The sequence below is a fragment of the Pongo pygmaeus genome, chromosome X, assembly GCF_028885625.2.
Source record: "Pongo pygmaeus isolate AG05252 chromosome X, NHGRI_mPonPyg2-v2.0_pri, whole genome shotgun sequence".
In the NCBI taxonomy this organism is placed as follows: domain Eukaryota; kingdom Metazoa; phylum Chordata; class Mammalia; order Primates; family Hominidae; genus Pongo; species Pongo pygmaeus.
The window spans coordinates 119,399,893-119,420,382 of record NC_072396.2 but is presented as its reverse complement, the minus strand read 5'-3'; the positions used below and the strand labels follow the sequence as shown (position 1 = coordinate 119,420,382).

The window sequence follows — 20,490 nt, the reverse complement described above, 5'->3', positions numbered from 1 at the left end:
CTTAAGTTAACCAGGCAGCACTTAGCAATCGGCAATCACTACTACTTGGGGATAGCTTGGAAGGAGTAAAGTAACTAAGAATTTTGGGGCCGAGAAAAGACACTAATGCAGATGGATAACTGCCAGGAGTTATAGTGGTTTAGAAATTGGGTTTAGGAGTCAGGCATGCTTCTATTAAAATTTTTACTTTGCCACTTCTCAGCTGAAACCTTAGACAAATAACTTAATTTCGCTGAACAATCGTTTCCTCACTTACAAAATGGAGATAATAATGATGCCTGTGGCAGGGTGTGGTGTTTCACGTCTGTAATCCTAACACTTTGGGAGACCGAGGTGGGAGGATTGCTTTGAGTTCGAGATCAGCATGGGTAACGTGGTGAATCCCCATCTGTACAAAAAATACAAAAATTAGCCATGTGGTGGTGCAAACCTGTAGTCTCAGCTACTTAGGAGGCTGAGGTGGGAGGATCATTTGAGCCTGGGAGGTCGAAGCTGCAGTGAGCTATGATTGTGCCACTGGACTCCAGCCTGAGCAACAGAGCGAGACCTTGTCAAAAAAAAAAAAAAAAAAAAAAAAAAAAAAAAAAAAAAAAAAAAAAAGCCTGCTTCACAAGACTCTTGTGAAATTAAGAGAGTTAATTTAGCTTTAATACTGGCTGTCATTCTTTGAGTACTTACTATGTGCTACAAGCTCTTTCAGGTGTTGTATTTATATTAACTAATTTTAATCCTCTCAATATTCCTATCAGGTAGGTAGCATTATCATCCCTATTTTTCAAATGAGGAAACAGAGGCAAAGAGAAGATAAGTACTTGCCCAAAACCACATAGTTATTAAGTGGCAGAAGAGTAGAAGCAGAAAGGCCTAAATCAGGAAGTTACTGTAGTAGTCCAGAGAAAATAGTGACTTGAATTAAGGTTACAGCAGTGGAGATGCTAGTAATGTGAACAGAAGTTCTCTGGAAAGGAATTTAGTGCAAAGGGACTTTATTCCAGTGAACAGTTTGTAAACAGGGGAGATACAGATTTTGGTGTAAAATGAAGGTGTGTTCCAGAGAACAAAGAGAGAGTGTGTGTGTGTGTTTTTGAGTCAGGGCCTCACTCTGTTGCCCAGGCTGGAGTGCAATGGCATGATCACAGCTCACTGGAGCCTCAAACGCCTGAGCTCAAGGAATCATCCCACCTCAGCCTTCCCAGTAGCTGGGAATACAGGCACATGCCACCATGGCTGGTTAAATTTTTAATTTTTTTTTAGAGATGAAGAGGACTTTGCCCAGGCTGGTTTTGAACTCTCGGGCTCAAGCAATCCTCCTGTCTTGGCCTCCCAAAGTGTTGGGATTGTAGGCATGAGCCACTGCACCTGGCAAGTTTGTGTTTCTTTCTTTATTTTATTATTGTTATTATTTTTAAGTTCTGGGGTACATGTGCAGGATGTGCAGGTTCCATACATAGGTAAACATGTGCCATGGCGGTTTGCTGCACCTATCAACCCATCACCTAGGTATTAAGCCCATATGCATTAGCTCTTTTCCCTAATGCTCTCTCCACCCACCCTCTCTCGACAGGCCCCAGTGAGTGTTGTTCCCCTCCCTGTGTCCATGTGTTCTCATTGTTCAACTCCCACTTATAAGTGAGAACACACAGTGTTTGGTTTTCTGTTCCTGCATTAGTTTGCTGAGAATAATGACTTCCAGCTTCATCCTTGTCCCTGAAAGTTTGTGTTATTTTTTAAAAATTATTTATTATTATTATTATTATTATTATTATTATTATTTTTGAGACAAAGTCTTACTCTGTGACCCAGGCTCGATCATGGCTCACTGCCACCTGAAACTCCTGGGCTCAAGCTATACTTCTGCCTCAGCCTCCCAAGTAGCTGGGACTACAGGTGCACACCACCATGTCTGGCTATTTTTTTTTCTTTTGTAAATGGGGGGGTCTCACCATGTTGATCAGGCTGGATTCCAACTCCTGTGCTCAAGTGATCCTCCCACCTTGGTCTCCCAAAGTGCTAGGATAACAGGAAGGAGCCACCATGCCTGTTGAGTTTGTCTTTTATAGCAAAAATTCCAACCAAGGTTCCCAGTGAGGTCCATTTATGCAAATGAAGGATTCAAACTTGCTTAGTTCTGATTGGTTGACACAGCCAAGTCCTGATTGGTTGATACAACTGACCCCTGATTGTCCAGGGCAGGTGAATTCTGATTGGTTGGTTTCCAAGTTCCAAACTAGAAGTCTGTGAGACTTTTCTTTCAAACAGCTTGGGGAGGGGTGATCTGTCTGAAGTTTATCTTGGCACCAACAATAGGAACTGGTTTGGCTTGAATGTAGAAAGTGAGGTCCTGTGATATCTTTACAACATCTTTCTGAGAACAGAATAAATGACGGCTCTCTCATGAGCCATGGCCACCTGGTTCTGTTTTAAGTCACCTCAGTTAAGCACAAAGAGTCCATTTTGTCTGTCGACTAAGCATACAGGGGCATACTGTAACAGAGGTCAAACAGTAATGTGCATTTATGTCTGTAGTTTTGCTACCGTCTCAAAAAGCTATTGCTTACCACCAGTAGAAGAAGCCATTGGAAGCTAAGAAAATTTTAAGCTCCTCTGAAACTTTATGTATGTGTCCTGGAATAAAAGGCTTTAATCTAAGTAGAGGTGTTTAAATAGAAGGTTTTTATTAAGGAGTGCTTAAGATATACAATATGGAAGAAGTAGATGAGTTCATCAAGAAGAACCTAGTTGTTTACTAATTAGTACCTTAGAAATATCTACTCCATTATTTAATGACTAGTGTTAGCTGTTTTAATAAAGATACTGTTAAAACCACAAGAGAGGGGGAAAGTATGTTAGTCTTCTACCTTAATTACACCTGGTAGTGTGAAACATGAGACCATAACAACCAATATATTTTTTCCTGCTTTGTGGAATCATACCATAAATGTAGACAATGTACTTAAGCAGAAATAAATATCCTCTTGAAGGTTATCATTGCCAACCTAAACCTGTAATGTAAGTGACAGCTGGAATTTCTGACTGCCTCACCAAAACAACACACATTTAAGATATTCTGCAATATTTGCTCTCATACTCTCTACTAATAGGCTAAATAGGGTCATGATGTAGTCCATTGTCAAGAAGAAGCAAATCTTGTCACCAAATAGAAAAATTGGATTTTAGGGTAATGTGTGACCCTGTTATGTTTAGTGTTAAGTTTACAGATTTAGACTTTAAAATAAATTTCATCATTCATCAAAACAAAACAAAAGAACCCTTGTGGCTGGGCACGGTGGCTCACTCCTGTAATCCCAGCACTTTGGGAGTCCAATGTAGTCAGATCGCTTGAGCTCAGGAGTTTGAGACCAGGCTGGGAAACATGATGAAACCCATCTCTACAAAAATTACAAAAATTACAAAAATTAGCCAGGTTTGGTGGCGAGTGCTTGTAGCCCCAGCTGCTTGGGAGGCTAAAGTGGGAGAATGGCTTGAGCCCTGGAGGCAGAGGTTGCAGTGAGCTGCTGAGATTGCACTACTGCACTCTAGCCTGGGTGACAGAGCCAGACCCTCTCTCAAAAAACAAAACAAAACAAAATAAAACAAAACCCCTTGTAATTTGGGTGCATTGCCATTAGGAGATGCCTCATAACAGTCCAACAGAAACTCATAAGTTTAATCAATTGAGGAAGATAAACTAAGAAACCTAAGCTTGTAAACCAGTCGACTTTACTTGAAGTAAATGCTATATAGAATGGTTAAGATTGAAGCAACTTTTAAAGTAAAAAAATATGATTAGACTTTCATAGATGCCCAACTGGATTCTTCAACATTTCATTCCAATCTTCTTTTTTTTTTCCCCTTCTGTTGCCCAGGCTAGAGTGCAGTGAAGCAGCTAGGGCTTACTCAGCCTGGAAGTTCCAGGCTTAGGAGATCCTCCCATCTCAGCCTCCTGAGTAGCTGGGACTAGAGGTGCACATCACTGCTCCTGGCTAAATTTTTATTTTTTTATTTTATGTAGAGACAGGGTTTCACTATGTTGCCAGGGCTGGTCTTGAACTCCTGGGCTCACGGATCTTCTCTCCTTCACATCCCAACCTGTTAGGATTATGGGCATTTTATTATGGGCACTTTATTATGCCTGCTTAGAGGTAGTATGATAATTACTTAGGTTTTACTTTTAGGCATTTGGATTTCGCTTGAAAAGACCCTATTTCATTGTTCCCTCTCCCATACTGCAAGAAGAGGAAAACATAAAAGACACACTTGCCAAAAAGGGCATATGTCATGGTCTTAGACTGTTTTGTGTTGTTATAACAGAATATCTGAGACTGAGTAATTTTTTTTTGTAGAGATAGGGTCTCGCTATGTTGCCCAGGCTGGTCTCGAACTCCTGGCCTCAAACAACCCTCCCACCTTGGCCTCCCAAAGCACTAGCATTTTAGGCGTGAACCATCAAGTCCAGTTGACACTGGGTAATTTATAAAGAAAAAAGGTTTATTTAGCTCATGGTTTTACAAGTTGGGAAATATGAGAAGCATGGTGCTGGCATCTGCTTGGCTTCTGGTGAGGGCCAAGTGCTAGGCCAAAACATAGCAGAGAAGGTCAAGGGGAAGTGGTCAGTGGGAAGAAGAGAACCAAACAGGAGGAGGAAAATGGCTTTATAGCAATCTGCTTTCTCTGGAACTAATCCAGTCTCAAGAGATTGAAAATGCACTACCACGAAAACAGCACCAAGACATTCATGAGAGTTCTGCCCTATGACCCAAACACCTCCCAGTAGGCCCCCTACCTTCCAACACCACCACATTAAGTATCAAATTTCAACATGAGTTTTGGAGGGGGCAAATCATCTCCCAAACAGATGTTTTTCCATGTTTATACATCATAGCATGTGTGTTTCCATGTTTATATATGAAGAGGAGATTTTCCAATGTAATCTTAAGGAAGACTAAAAATCTTCCTCAACATCATGTTTTCTAACTGGACATAACAGGTTTACAGTAATTTTGTGTGACGTTTTACTTACTTTCCTTTGACCAAGCTACACTAGCAAAATTTAACAATCTCTGTATCTTTACATACTACTCTAACAAGAAAACTTCAAAATTTGTAACAGACCGATGTTGTGTACACATAAACATTTAGGACATATTTTAAAGAAGGATTTGGAACATATATTTTAAATAAATTTCATGATATCAAGTTAAAATACTAGAAACACAGAGGTCAAAATCTGGGATTGCATTAGAGGCAGTAAGCAGAAATTGGAGTCAGGTTAACTGTTTATAGTGAAAACACAATGATTAGGGGAGGCAGGAACTTGGGGTGAATTGACAAGGCTATAACCTCAACAGTGACACTAAAGGAAGTGCCTATTAGTGCTGGTAGCACAATAATATGGAAGAATTTAGGAACTGCTCTGCTGTTAACTCATGGTCCACTCAGATAGGTGTCCTATTGGCAGAATGAACCTAGAACCATTGAAAATAATCATTAATATGCTAGTTACTTAATACAATTATCTCATATAATTCTCACTACAATCCTAAAGATAGCTAATAATATAATGATCTCTGGTTTATAGATGAGGTATCTGAGACTTTGAGAGGTTAAGTGACTTGTCTAACATCTCACATTTTTCAAAGGTCAGGGCAGAGATTCTAACCGAGATGGAACATAATAGTGCTTGTTGACATCAACCTTGAAGACTAGGTATGTAATAGCTTCTTTTAAGTAATAGTGATCATTCATACATTTGTCCAAATGCTTTATGAGTTAATAAATATTAACTTTGGGATTAATGAATTTGTTAGGATTTGTTAAAGCAGGACAAAGGATTATCTGAAAAGGCAGAATCAAGAACAGATAGGTGAAGGAGGATCAGAGATGTTGTATATAGTATGTGGTAAATTATGCTAAAATACATTAATGTATAGTTCTTTACAAGGCCCCAGGAAAGAACAGGGATTTTGGAAGAGACTGAAGATCAAGTTACTAGACAGAGGAGGGCCAAGTGAGTTTCCTCCTCCTTACCTCTAATCATTTTGTATGCATTATCAAGCCTTTCTCTAATTCAAGACTGTGCTGAGATTGGAGTGAGCAGAACTGCATATCTCATTCCAGCTGCAGCTCACTCCAATAGTTTAGTATGGGGTAAACCAACATGTTTTCTCAGGTTTTTCATACATGTTTTGATGACACCCAATATTTCGTTTTCCCCCCTAAAGTTAGCATTTAGTTGAGCTGATGTTTTCAAAAAACAGACTACAGAGATTTTCATGTTTTTTTCCTAGGTCTTGATCAAGATTTTTAAAAATTCGTAATATACTTTGAGCTATTTAATCTCCAAGTTGGTTGCCTTTTTCTGGATCCTGAGCTAAAACATATCTCACATTTGATTTATTTACAGATTAGTAAGAACATCCTGTACTTTAGCCCAATAATCTTGACCTTTAATAGAATTTGTAGCTTTGGACATTTGGTTGTGCCTTTCTTTCTCCATATATTTATAAGTGTTTGTTTGGAATAGCAGTGACTGTAAACTGGCCTGGAATTTCAGAAATCCTCTCTAGAGTTCTTTTGAACAGAAACTACATTTGGAGTCTGCCAGTGATTTAGTAGAGGCTGCATGTTTTGTTCAAAACTCCCCTACTTTCCCCCTGTTCTCCTTGTATAATCTTTGGTATATGTCATATAGTTGGTGACTTACCAACATACATTTTGTAAGTTTGGCTTGGATAATTCTGACTGCTGGCTGTAATTCAACCAGTTACCAATGTGTCGTTTCAGGGACTGCATTGCAGTGGTAATCAGTGTAAAATATCCTCTAGTATAGACTGAACCAAAAAATTCATGCAATATGTCAGATAATGTCTTTACTCACAATTATCAGGACATTTACTAATTTTTTCCTTGGCGTCCTACATTTTGAATGTTCTTTATTATTTTAGTTTTTGAAGGAGTAGAGGTGTAGTAAAGAGATTAACACTTATTGAGTGCCCAATGCTATAGTATTACTGGCATGGAGAGTTTCTGGCACAGAGTAATTGCTCCTTAAATGCTTATTAAATGAATGAATGGATGTCAGGTATGTGCCTGTCACTTTACATGTATGACTTTATTTATTCCTACAACAATCATATGTGAGGTATGTACTATTTTCCCTCATCAATAAAATGGAAGAATAATAGTACCTACTTTACAAGGTTGTTATGAGGATTGATAGACAAGTAAGTATATACAAAGCAGTCCCTGGCAAGTAGCAAGCACTTTAAAAATATTATTATTATTATTATTATTATTTTCCATTGTTACATATGAAGACACTGAAGTACTGAGCTTTTAAGCCATTTTCGCAAGTATTACACAGGCAGTTAAAAGTTCAGAATAAATTTCTAAACCTTATGCCCTCTCTTCTAAATCTTTTCGTCTTAGTATTCTTGTCAAAGAGCTCTACAACGTGTTATTTTGTCTGATTTTAAGGTATACATAGCTTACTTAATAAGCGTCCCATTTTCTTACTTAGATTATCTTTCAACTTTTTGAAAAATTATTTTCCTTTTTAAATTTGGCTGTACATGCCTTTTTTCACTGGACAGATATCCTGATAGGACATATTTTTCCTGGAGTCCAATACGTTGTTTTAAATAATTGCAAAAATTCTCATTGGCTAATTATTGAAATATTTTCTTTCCTAATCTTTTCTCTAACTAATGAACTTAGTGTCCTTTCTCATTCATCTTAATTCTGAAATTCTCAATTAATTATGAATTATGAATTAATAATTTGATTTAAGATATAAGGAAGATGAGATATAAGGTGCAACATGCCTTTTTGACACCGGTGTGTTGTAATAATTTATCTCACTTGCTAATTCACTATACAGAGTCTGATTCTCTCTTTTCTTCCTTCTGGGTCATGCATATGGTGAATGTAATTTCTCATGACATAATCATTTTAGTTAACCAGTATAGCCACAAAGCAATTTAGACAAGTTGTAATTCTTTCCTGTAATCTTTTATAAAGTAGAGCCTATGGCAGATACACTTTTTTGAAGTGGAGATTTCTCTTAAAAAATGAGAGTGTTGACACATTGCTCAAATTGAAATGGGTGTAAAAGAGATACATAGGATACTCAATGATAAGTGAATATGTCCAAGCATTCTGATAGTTTTCTTCATCAACTTTACTGAATACTAGAGAAAAAAATTTGAATGACTGTGATTGAGAGTGGAGAGGGTAGTGGGTAAAGGGATGGCAGTGGCCTAAATGGTTGGGTGATAAACTCGGCTAGATAGTCTGGGGTTAAATTATGGAGGCCTGGAATGCCTGATAAAGGGCTTTGAACTTTCTTCTCTATGTCTTCTACATTAAAAATATCTTCAGGTTCTGAGAATGAACTCCTAAAATTCAAGATCGATTGGCTTCATAATACCCAGGGTTAAATCTTCAGAATTCCATCTAAAAACAAAACCTGTATTTCAGAAATAACCTTTAAGATTGTTTGATGATCAAAGAGATTTTCATCAGGCAATACTGACACGATGAGAAGAAACTAGAGATATTTTGGAGATCTTGGCACAACTTCAAAGAGTGATAGAACAGAATGTGGATAATTCTTCCAAGTTTTGGAAGGCAACAGTCTGGCTGAGACTTACATACATTGAAACGAGAGGCTTCCTTGAAAACATTTTACAAATCTTTTCCTATTATAGAATTCTAAACTATGGAGAAATTCATATATGCCCCAAACTCAACACTGCACTCATTTCCCTCCCCAAGTGACTCCCCAGCGTTTCTCTAACACTGATAAAGGGTTCCTGAGGCATTTGCAGTAAGCTTCTCAATAAGCTGCCCCATAGCCCTTCTAAGTACTGTTTCTGTATATTCTGAAACGAATCCCTTTCATCCCTAGCTCATATATTTGTTTCTGTTTTGCAGAACGGAAACAGTGAAGCAACTTAGAGATTTGGGGACATACAGCCCAGATGACCTATAGTTCGCCTGGTGTCGTTTCGCAAGACTTTGGTACCCAAAGCAGCAGAACCGGGATTTAGCATCCTTCTTCTCATCATACATTTCTTAAAGCAAGCGTTCTGCACTTTCAAACATCATCTTTTCTCTATCCAACACCTCCTCCCAGCCCGCCCCCTGGTTCCTTCCCACTCTCTACCTCGCCCCCCACCCCCCGCCCCCAGTCTGCGCATGCGTCCTAAGAACCCCTTACACTCGCGGCACAGGCTGACAGTATTGTCGGGGGCTATTCTCTCTCCCAGGAACATGGCGGCGAGTCAGGGAGGAGGTGGTAACAGCGGGGGCGGCGGTTGTGGTGGAGGTGGAAGTAGCGGTGGCTGTGGCACGGCTGGAGGGGGAGGTGGCGGGACTGGAGGGGGAGGCGGCGGCGGCGGCGGGACCCTGGTGGTCCCCATCCCGGTACCGACTCTTTTCGGTCAGCCGTTCCCCAACGGGCCGCCGTGGAACCCGGGGAGCCTGCAGCCTCAGCACACCGTGAGGAGCCTGGACCGGGCCCTGGAAGAGGCGGGCAGCTCCGGTATTCTGAGCCTCAGTGGTCGGAAACTCCGAGACTTCCCGGGCAGCGGCTACGACCTGACGGACACCACCCAAGCAGGTGACAGGACGGGGGGAGGGGAAGCTGGCTGTGAAGGAGGAGGTGCGGGGAGTGGGTGGCTGCGTGGCTGCGTTGTTGGACTCTGCAGGTCTGGGCGGGTGCGCGGGGGCTGCCAGACTAACAAAGTCGGGGCAGCCCGTTCTCCTGAACGTGAGGGGCAAAGCAAGCAATAGGGGAGGGGAGGAATGCTGCCTGAAGGATGTATGGAAACTGGTAGGATTTAGGGGTGAAAGAGCATCATTGTTAAAGCGAGTTTCCCCAGTTTGGGTGGGAGGGAGGCATTGACACCTTCCTTAATGCACTTCTTTCAACTCTCCTGGATCTTCCCGTCTTTCTCGGAAAACCAAACCCAACCGAACTAAACCAAACACAAAAATCATAATCTCTACATATTCCTTAAAGGCATACGTGCCTGAAAGAATGGCATATCCTTTTTGAGAGTACAGCAGCAGGATTGCCATGGTTTTTCTGTGTGGTTTAATCATCCTAGGATATTCTTGGCTTCTTTCTTGTCACGTATGCCTTTAAAGACTGAGATTTTTCATTTTCCTGGTGTTGAGAAGGTAGTGGTGGTTAAATTAGTATTTGCTGCAGTGGTAAATTAAATCATCAATCACTTACATGTCTGCTTACCAGAAGAAAGCTAATCCTTGTTTTGAGTTATCTTAGAGTCTTAATTTTTATAGTAGAAAGCCAGCAATTTTAAGGGTATTTTTGAGAAAAAATTATCTCCATTCTTTATGGAGTTGTGGATTAAAGGTTTATCACTTTGGATGAGAAATTGGCTATTGTAATGTTCTTCATATACTCTCTGGTAGTCTTTGTTGTGGCTGGCATTTTTTGTTAGGGACACACTCTCTTATAAACCAATGCTGGATTATTTTAGATATGTCTTGATTTGATGAAAGGTTTTTTTTTTTTTTTTTGCTTTTTATAATCTTTATATTTGTTATTTATTTCTGTTTTCATCTTCTTTGCTGAAATAAATCCTGGACAAAATTATTTTAATAGATGTCGTGATTTTGAAACAATATAGTAAGTAAATTCACCCATAATGAGGAGTAGTAAAATACCTCTTATTTTCAAAACAAGACAATTTCAGTTGTATTCAGTTTTTAGATCTTAAATCAAGGTATTTGTGTTGGAACAAGGTGGGGAGAGGAGGAAAACCTAAAATTGAAGCTTTCTACCCAGTGATTCTTTTAGGAATTATCCTAAGAACTATGAATGTGTAATCGACCACTGATTTTATATTTTGTAAAGCATGTTGGAGTATTTACTCCTTCTCTCAGAACAGATTTCCTAAATAATATGTTCACATATTCATGACTGTTAGCAAGATATTATGCAACTTGGTGTGTTCTTCAAAGGCTTCAAGTAAAACAGTTTCAGACTGCATCATTATAGTGATTTTTTTCTTTTCTTCTTCTTCTTTTTTTTTTTTTTGCTTATTGTTCTTTATAACCTATAAAGGATCCTTCTACCTGCAGGACAAAGTTTAAGCATCCTAGCTTTCCATTCTGGGCTTTCATTGTTGGGCTCCACTTTATTGTTGCAACCTTATCCCCCAAAATGCTCCCACATAGAATCCTCTCTTCCAACTAGGTCAACTCTCTGTCTCTCAAATACATTTTGTGCATTTCTGCCTCATCTTTGTACAAGATCATCTGTATGCTTGGGATTTCCCTCTTTTCTCCGTCTATTTAATTTTATTGAAGCCCTAGCTCTTCCAAGAAGTTGTCTCCAATTCCCTTAGTCCCCAAGAATCTCCTGTTTCTTTGAATTCCCGTGGTACTTACTGTCTTTACCACTTACTTGGCAGTGCTGGCTTTATTTTCTTTTTATGTTTCTGTCTTGCTATCCCTGAGAAGAAATAGAGCCCCTTAAAAGGCAGGGTGTAAGCCATATACTTGTTCAGTCTTCTTATTATATATTCCCTTTATTGTATTTGATAATATTTCTTATAAATATGAATATCATCTGATGCAGTTACAGCCTTTGGCTTTTAAGCCTTCAGTTGGTTTTCTGAGGCAAGCGTCAACACAAAGCAGAACCATATCTGTTCATGGTAAACATTCATTCATCATAAGTTTCATTTTACTTTTTCTCTTCAGTTGAATGAGCGTTTCTTGTGGGAACATTTCAAAAATCAGAGTAAACAAGATCTTGTGCTGCTCTTTTTTTTTAATTTAAATTAGATATCTTTGGGTGACTCATTTGCCATTTGTTTTTGATAAAATTTAGCCATGAAATTTTTAGGGGCAGTATTTTTTAATGTAGAGAGACCACCATTCATTATGTGTAAATGACGGCAGGTACATTGGAACTGAAGAAAAATAGAGTGTGTTTGAGATTATACATACATATGTACATACATACACACACATACATACAGGAACACACATACAGTATATTCTCTATTTGATGAAAATGATCTGTTTGGTGATCTTGTTATACTTAAAATGACTCAGTGGAATACTGTTTCAGAACCAAACTGATTAGTTAGACAAGCATTCCTTATTGCATTAGGAAGAGACAAGAGGAAGGGAAAATAGCTAAGAAGCAGTTAATGTTAATCTAGGTGAGAGGTGGTGAGAATCTGAGTGAAACAATGTTGAATAAGGAGAAATTAATACATTTCAAAATAAGTGGGGGAAGGTTTTTTTACATTAAGATGAAATAGACCCCTGGTTCTCCACCCTGGCTGCACATTACAATTGCAAGGGAGATTTTTTGTTTGTTTTTTCAACCCTGCCTGGATCCCACCCCAGACCAATTAAATCAGAATCTCAAGGGCCAAGGAACTTAAGGAAAAAAAATCTTCCCAGGTAATTGTAATATGCACTCAGGGCTGAGAAACCCTAAAATTGTTTATTTTTTAAGCACTCAAGAAATATTTGTTCTTTGAGTGAATAAGAACATTGATAAAAGTTTAGTTATTAACCTTAAAGCCATTTGTCAAGAAAGTCAAAACCAAAACTAGAAACTAAGTACTCAAAAATTGTTTCAAATTGTTTGATAAATTTACGTGAAGGAAATGATGCCCCCTAAACATGTAGCAGCAAAATCTTTTCTCTGCTAACAGGCTTCCTATGAGGGAAAATGTATTTTAGGCAGCTGTTTGCAGAGTTTATCTTTGGTGTCTTTTTACCTCTCTCTGCATTTCTAGTGTCTGTTCTTCACTTGCCTCCTCCCTTTGTCCCCATCACACTTTTCTCCTTTCTCTTTCTCTCTTCAACCTCGCTCCCCTTACTTTATTGGGATAGAGCTCAGGTAAATGATTATGGCAGCCTCTCTAGGAGATTAACATTTAAAAGGGGGAGTTTGCTAATTTACTTGAATCTCCAATTGGTGATTGGAGATTCATGACCTTTTTGAGTAGATCTCCCTTCCAGATACTACTTGATTAAAATTTTCACCCACATAAGGACATAAAACAGCGATCAGAAAGTTGGTAACCCATTTCAGTAACGTAGCTGACTCTTGCTGTAATGTCTTCTCCGAGATGGTCTGTAGATAGATTTGACAAGATGAAGGGAAATTGCATAGAACTTTTTGGTCCATCTGGATACTATGATAATTTGTTGACTTGAAAGTGAATTTAATTGTTACCCAAACAAATCCTGAAACCTTGCATAGTTGACTCTGTCACCAGTGCTACAAATAAGTGGATATGTTTCAGCGTACTTGCTGCTGCTCCCTCTGCTTCTTTATACCTGTTTATGTACATGAGCAGTAGGTCTGTGAAACAGATTTAGGAATTCTTACATCAGATTGTGCCTTGTCCTGGATAATCACGTGTTTTCCTGTAAACCAGGAGTCAACTCTAGTATTTCCTACATGTGCTGGTTCACATTTTCAACTGTAGGGCATGGTGCATTGTATCAGGTTGTAAAATGGAGCCAGATAAACACAGCATTTGATTTTGTGAGGTGAAGTTCCTCTCAGTGCATTTAGTGGAATGAGCTCATGATTGTGATTTTGTGGCCTTATTCAAATATCTGCCTTGCTTTATTTAATAAATATCTTCCTGAAAAATCGAATGTGAAGCACATTTTTGACAGTTGACTCATATTTTAATTGCTAAAGATTGAATCTGAATTACTGAACCTTGTACTGATTTATTCAGTGATAAGTTCTACAGCATAGTTATCCCTTAATTTCTTTCATTTAAAATAAAATGTTATCTTTAATTGAAGGGTACATTCATCATTAAGATAATACCATTTATACAGCTCTTTATACATTTTTAAGTACTTTCATATATATTATCCTATTGTATCCTAATAATAACCCTGTGAGCTTGGCAGAGTACATAGTAATTGCTCGTTGTGGTTGAGAGAGAGGTTAAGTGATTTGTCCAAAGTTAAATGGTGAGCCTGGCAGAGTGTGTGGGTCAGAGCCTAGGTTTTTCAACTCCAGTGCTATCCTAATGTTATTTCCACTGTAACACATTCTCTCTTTATAAAAAAGCAGTTATTAAACACCATGCCAATAAATAGGTTATTTATTCTGAAAATTCAATGCTTATTTAACTTCGTAGGTTATATACTTTTTGTTTGTGGTATGCTGTGTTTTGTTTTGTGTGTATTTGCATAGCTATGATGCCTCTCATGGTTTTAGAATAGATTCATTAAGCAAGCATTTATTGAACTCTAACTTTGGAAACATGATTATGGCTAATAAAAAGAGACATGGTTTTTGTACTTAAAGGATTTATACAATAGTCAAATGTGTACAGTAATATAACCATTAGAAAAGAATTTCACTATAATATATAATAGTATTCAAAATAATATATTTCAATATACTGTACACATAAGAGATATGGAACTGTGGCATAAGGCTTAATTTTAGAGGGGATTAATTTAGTTTGAGAAAGCTTCCTGAAAAGTTAGGTTAGGTATTTGTTGCATGACAGGTATAAGAACAGAAGTGGTTGATTAGGATGTTTTAAAATTGGGGTTAGTGGAATACTTTTGCTTAAGGTTTAAATTTAATATTTCAATTTAGATTATTTGTGATATAAATTCTGAAGCATTTATTTGGCATGAAGGTAGACAAGATCCAGAACCTCATTGAGAACATAAGAAGTAATGCTAGGGACACTTACTACAAATAAAGATAATTGAAGACTTACAAAATTGATTTGCTGGGAGGTGCCATTTAAGTTCCTAGGCACACAGTGAAACTTTGCAAAAGAGGCATATTGTTCTCCCAGCCCAGCCTAGCAGCCCACTCTGTGAGATGCCTTAACTGCATGATACACACCTCCCCATTCTGCAGAGGCTAGTTATCATCATGACCTAGAAAGGGAAATCTTTTTTTTTCTCTACACTTTGAGTGTATTTGGGTGCTTCTTAAAACATTGTAATACTCTTATAATCAGTTATCTGGAAAGTTTCAGAAAGGGTTGTCTGCTTCTCATTTATAGAAAAAAAATACCTTACACGCCAGGGAACCATTTAATGTAATTAAAGAAAACTGTATAAGCCAATTTAATAACAATGTAAGTTTATGTTTACTCTCACTTTCAACTAGTGCACTCAATCTGCTAAAGGTCAAACTGTAATGTTTAATCTTTACATTTCTCTTGTTTCATGTAAATAGACAGCATTCCATTAACAGAATACCTGTCAATGGACTGTAATGGATAATTCAACAGTAGATATTTTCTAATGTATTGTTTATATCAAATTCTTTGAGGAAAAGTTTTTTCCAAATAGGAAAAGTAAGTTCTTTCCTTTTCAGGAACACTTGATTCTGTGTAGTCTTTTTTAATTTGTGACAGAGAATGTTGTCATTTTATTTTTAGATTAATTACTTGTCTCAGTAGAATATTAGAGATTCAAGGTGACAAGAGACAGGTATAAGATAACTGTGACATAAACTTTTCTTTGAACCATATGGAGATGAACTGATTCTAGAACATTTGTGAATTTGGATTTCACTCAGAAATGGCTTTTTGTTAATGATTATGTTCCTAAGAGAATCTAGTATGTATAGTCTAGAGTTTTTTACTTCTTAAAAAAATAATTGCAATATGTAAATCCTTAGTATTTTGAGCTACTTGGTTGGGGATGTCTATGTCAATGGGAAATAATTACATTTAAAGGTTTTTGTGAATTAGAAATAGTAAATTAAACATAGATGACTGTGTCCTGAAACTACCTTAATGAGTATATAAGAATGGATTTGTCATATAGATATTTTGTAAAGGTTGTAAAGTTGCTGCTTTCAGTGAGTTAATGATTTCATAATGGTTTAAAATAAGAACTCATATACCTATTATATCCTAGATCAGTAGTTCTCATTTTGGGGAAGGGTAGGGTTGGAGAGGTTGCCTCCAGAGGATATTTGACAGTATCTGGAGACTCTTTTTTTTTTTTTTTTTTTTTTTTTAGGAGACAAGGCCTTGCTATGTTGCCCTGGCTATGTTGCCTGGGCTGGAATATAGTAGCTGTTCACAGGCTCTAACTCAGGGGCTCAAGTGATCCTCCTGTCTCAGCCTGCTGAGTAGCTTGGACTATAGTCCCGCAGCACCACACCTGGCTGAAGACATTTTTGATTATCACAATTTGGGGGTTGCTACTGACATCTAGTGGGTAGAGGCAAGGGATGCTGCCAAGCATCCTACATTGAAAAGGACAGCCCTATACAACAAAGACTTAACTTGTCTAAAATGTCCATGGTGCCAAGGTTGAGAAACCCTGGGTTAGAGTAAGATAAATGGAAAGTGCAGCATAGGTTCAAAGAGGGAGGGATAACATTTGATTTGGTTGTTGGAACAGCAGAGGGGGGCTTTATAAAGAAGTTGGAGGATTGGCCTTTAAAGAGGAGGCATCAGATTTTATAGTTATTCTTAGATGGAGGAAACTACATGAATGCTGATATCTCAGAGTCTCCTCAAACTCAATATGTCAAATAATGAACTCTCGTTATTCACCCTAGGCCCGCTTGTCACCCAGATCTAAAACTTGGGGGTTATTCTCCACTCTTCCCTTTCCCTCACCCTCTATATCTAGTGAGGGACTAAGGCCTGTTGGTCATAACTCTTTGAATAGCTTTCAGATCAGTTTCATTCCTTTCTATTCTCAATGTCATTGTTCAGATTCTCCTCTATTCCTTACCTTTAACTGGACCTGTCAGTAGTTTTCTAAATGATCTCTCTGTCTCAAGTTTTCTTCAACTTAAATTAGTTAGTCCTCCACACTGTAGCTAAACCATTCTTTCTAATATGCAAATCTGATTGTCACGTTACTAAAACAATGTTACTAAAACACCTTCAAGCCAGTAGCCAGTTTTCAAGCCATACGTTTCAAAATCTTATTTCCTTATTCCTTGTTTTGAACATTAAAAAAAGTAATACATACACTATGTTTTATTTAACTGTGGTAATTTTTATATTTTATTAGTTAAAATTAAATTGCTAAGATTCATCCAAATTGTTATGTAAAACTGTGGTTCATTCTTTTGGATGGCTGTGTTATCTTGCATCATGTGAATATACACCATCTTTATTCACTTTCTCACTGATAGCCATTTTCATTCCTGCCTCCTCCTTTTTCTTTGGGAATAGCACTACTATCAACATTATTATACATGTCTCTTGTACTTGTGCAAGGATTTCTGTTGTGTATATACTTGAAAATGGAGTTGCTGGGTTGTATGGTATGTCAGTGTTCAAACCGGTTTATCATTTCTGTTTCCATTGACATGTATAGGAGATCCTATGAATCTATGTGCCCTCCAAAACAGTATTGTCAAATTTAAAAATTTTGACCAAGTGTGTTTAAAATGGTATTTCGATGAAGTCTTTCTTGATTTACATTCCCCTGATCACCAATGATGTTAACCTTTCTTCAGATGTCTGTTGGTCATATGTCTTTCCTGTACTGTGAAATAGCTTTTCATTTATTTTGCCCATTTTCTGTTGGTTGGTTGTCCTTTTATAAAAATAGAATTCTATGGGTTTAAAAAAATACTCTTTATATTAATCATTTGTTTTGTATATTTTGAATATCTTGTTTATAACTTGTCTTTTTGCTTTTTGAGGGGTGTTTTGATGGACAAATTTGTAAATTTTAATATAGCCAAATGTATCAGTCTTGAATTTTGTAGTCAATGATTTTTGTGTCCTGTTTAAGAATATGTAAAATATATTCATCTACATTTTTTACTAAGAGTTTTAGTTTTGTTTTTGGTATTAAAGTTCTTAATTCATATGGAATCAATTTTTATGTATAGCGCGAGGTGGAGTTCCATGTTCCTGTTTTTACATATGGATTATCTTTTTTCAGATCCATCCTTACCTATGTTGGGGCTCAGAAAACAATACCCCCAAATGAAGGCCTCAGCAGCAGCCTCAGAAGCAGAAGTTTTGCACTGGCTTTGTCCTGCCCTCCTGTCTCTCGGTCCCATTCTTCTCCAAGGCTAGCCATAGAAACTAGAATCCCTCTTCCCCGGGGAGGATCACAGAAGCCAGAACCCCTTTTCCTGAAAGTCAGCCATAAGACCTAAAAATATTACTCTAATTTCCCCTCTGCCTTTCTGTGTAAAAACTGGACACAAAGAAATGATCTAACCTACCTTGTTTGACTGTAGGTCTTAAGGCCCCCATTCCAGAGAGGGCCCTGCCCCACAGTCAGAAGGAAGGAATACAGGCTCAGAGAGGCCTAGAAAAATCTATTTAATAGGCAGACAGGCCTTGCTAGGTTTCCCCACTCAGTCTGTCAGCTTTAGATTATATTCTTTTTGGCCAATCATATTTCTGCACAGCTGGGCTGTCCATACTTTGTTGAACCTAAGCATAAAATAGGCAATTCCTCCTTTGGGTCTTAATTCTGAAGGCTCCTATATATATACTTTAAATAAACGTGTATGCCTTTTCTGCTTTTAATCAATCTGCCTAATTTCAGTGATTTTTCAGTGAAATTGTGAAACTTTAGGGCACCAAGGGCCTTGGCTTCTATATCTACTTCTTTTCTTCCTTTCTTTTTTCTTTTCTTTTTTTTTTTTTGACAGGGTCTTGCTCTATTGCCAAGGCTGGAGTACAGTGGCACAATCACGGCTCACTGCATCCTCAACCTCCCAGGCTCAAGTGATCCTCCCACCTCAGCCTCCCGAGTAGCTGGGACCACAGGGGTGTGCTACCATGCACAGCTAATTTTTGTATTTTTTTGTAGAGACAGGGTTTCATCATGTTGCCCAGGCTGGTCTTGAACTTCTGGGCTCAAGTGACCCACCTACCTTGGCCTCCCAAAGTGCTGGGATTACAGGGGTGAGCCACTGCACCTGGCCTACTTCTTTTCTTTTTAACGCTTTATTGAGAGTTCACAGACCAAAAGTGGACCCATTTAAAGTATATTGTTTATTGGTTGTTAGCTGTGCACCCATCACTATAATTTAGTTTTGGAATATTTTCATCTCCCCCCGAAAGAAATCCTGTACAAATAAATCCCTTTCCATTCTCCCTGCCTCCTCCCCAACCAATCAAACCCTACGCAACCATTCATCTATTTTCCGTCTCTATAGATTTACCCTATCTGTACATTTTATGTAAATGACTTCATGCAGGATGTGACCTTTTGTGACTGGCTTCTTTAATTTACTGTGTTTTCAAAGTTCATTTATGTTGTAGCATATACCAGTATTATGAGAATTCCAATTTTTTTGCATTCTCAGCAGCACTTTTTATCTTTTTGTTTATAGCCATCCTAGTGGGTATGAGGCAGTATTTCTTTCCTTCTTCTTCTTCTTTTTTTTTTTTTTTTTTGAGACCGAGTTTCGTTCTTGTCACCTAGGCTGGAGTGCAGTGATGCAATCTCGGCTCACTGCAACCTCTGCCTCCTGGGCTCAAGTGATTCTCCTGCCTCAGCCTCCTGAGTAGCTATGATTACAGGCGTGTGCCACCATGCCTGGCTAATTTTTGTATTTTTTTTTTTTCCAGTAGAGACGGGGTTTCACCATGTTGGCCAGGCTGGTCTTGAACTCCTGATCTCAGGTGATCCACCTGCCTCAGCTTCCCAGAGTGTTGGGATTACAGGCGTGAGCCACCATGCCCAGCCTGAGTCAGGATTTCATTGTGGATTTGATTTGACTTTTCCTCATGACTAATGATGTTGAACATCTTTTCATGTGCTTATTGACTATTTGTATATTTTCATAAGCAAAATGTCTATTAGGACCCTTTGTCCATTTACTAATTGGGTTGTCTTTTCATTACTGAGTTGTAAGAGGTTTTTTTTTTTTTTTTTTTTTTTTTTTTTTTTAAATTCTGTATTCAAGTCTCTTTTCAGATATATCATTTGCAAATATTTCTTTCCTATTCTGTTGGTTCATCTACTCTGAAACACAAAATTAAAACATACTGATACCATTTATTTTATCTATTTTCTTATGTTGCTTGTGCTTTTTGTGTCATGTCTAAGGAAGCGTTGCCTAACCCAGGGTCAGAACGATTTATCCTTATGTATTCTGAGTTTATAGTTTTAGCTCTTTCATTTTTTTACATTTAGCTTTGCTGCTTATTTAAGTTGATTTTTGTGTGTCATGTAAGATCAGGGTCCAACTTCATTCTTTTACGTGTGGATATCTAGTTGTCCTAGCACCGTTTTTTGAAAAGGTCATTTTTTTCTTCATCTAATTGTCTTATGACCCTTGTTTAAAATCAGTTGACCATAAATGTCAAGATTTATTTCTGAACTCTCAATTGTATTTCGTTGATCTATATTTCTGTTCTTAACCCAATACCACACTGTATTGATTATTGTAGCTGTGCAGTAAGTTTGGTAATTGGGAAGTGTGAATTTTCCAACATTTTTTTCAAGATTTTTGGGGCTATTCTGGGACCCTTGCATGAATTTCAG

General features: G+C 37.9%; 1 protein-coding gene across 4 annotated transcripts in view; it reads left to right on the top strand.

Moving 5' to 3' along the window:
• LRCH2 (leucine rich repeats and calponin homology domain containing 2) overlaps window positions 1–20,490 on the top strand; it is a 149,286-nt gene that overhangs the window by 20,594 nt on the left and 108,202 nt on the right. The window contains exons 3-4 of one of the 4 annotated variants that reach the window (XM_054472338.2): window positions 5,640–5,706; window positions 8,935–9,622. In XM_054472338.2, the coding sequence (XP_054328313.1) occupies window positions 9,199–9,622 (424 nt within the window). In that variant the 5' untranslated portion in view covers window positions 5,640–5,706; window positions 8,935–9,198. Of the gene's footprint in view, window positions 1–5,639; window positions 5,707–8,934; window positions 9,623–20,490 lie in introns of those variants that run through there. The other 3 variants (XM_063660855.1, XM_063660854.1, XM_054472341.2) reach the window with 3 other exon arrangements.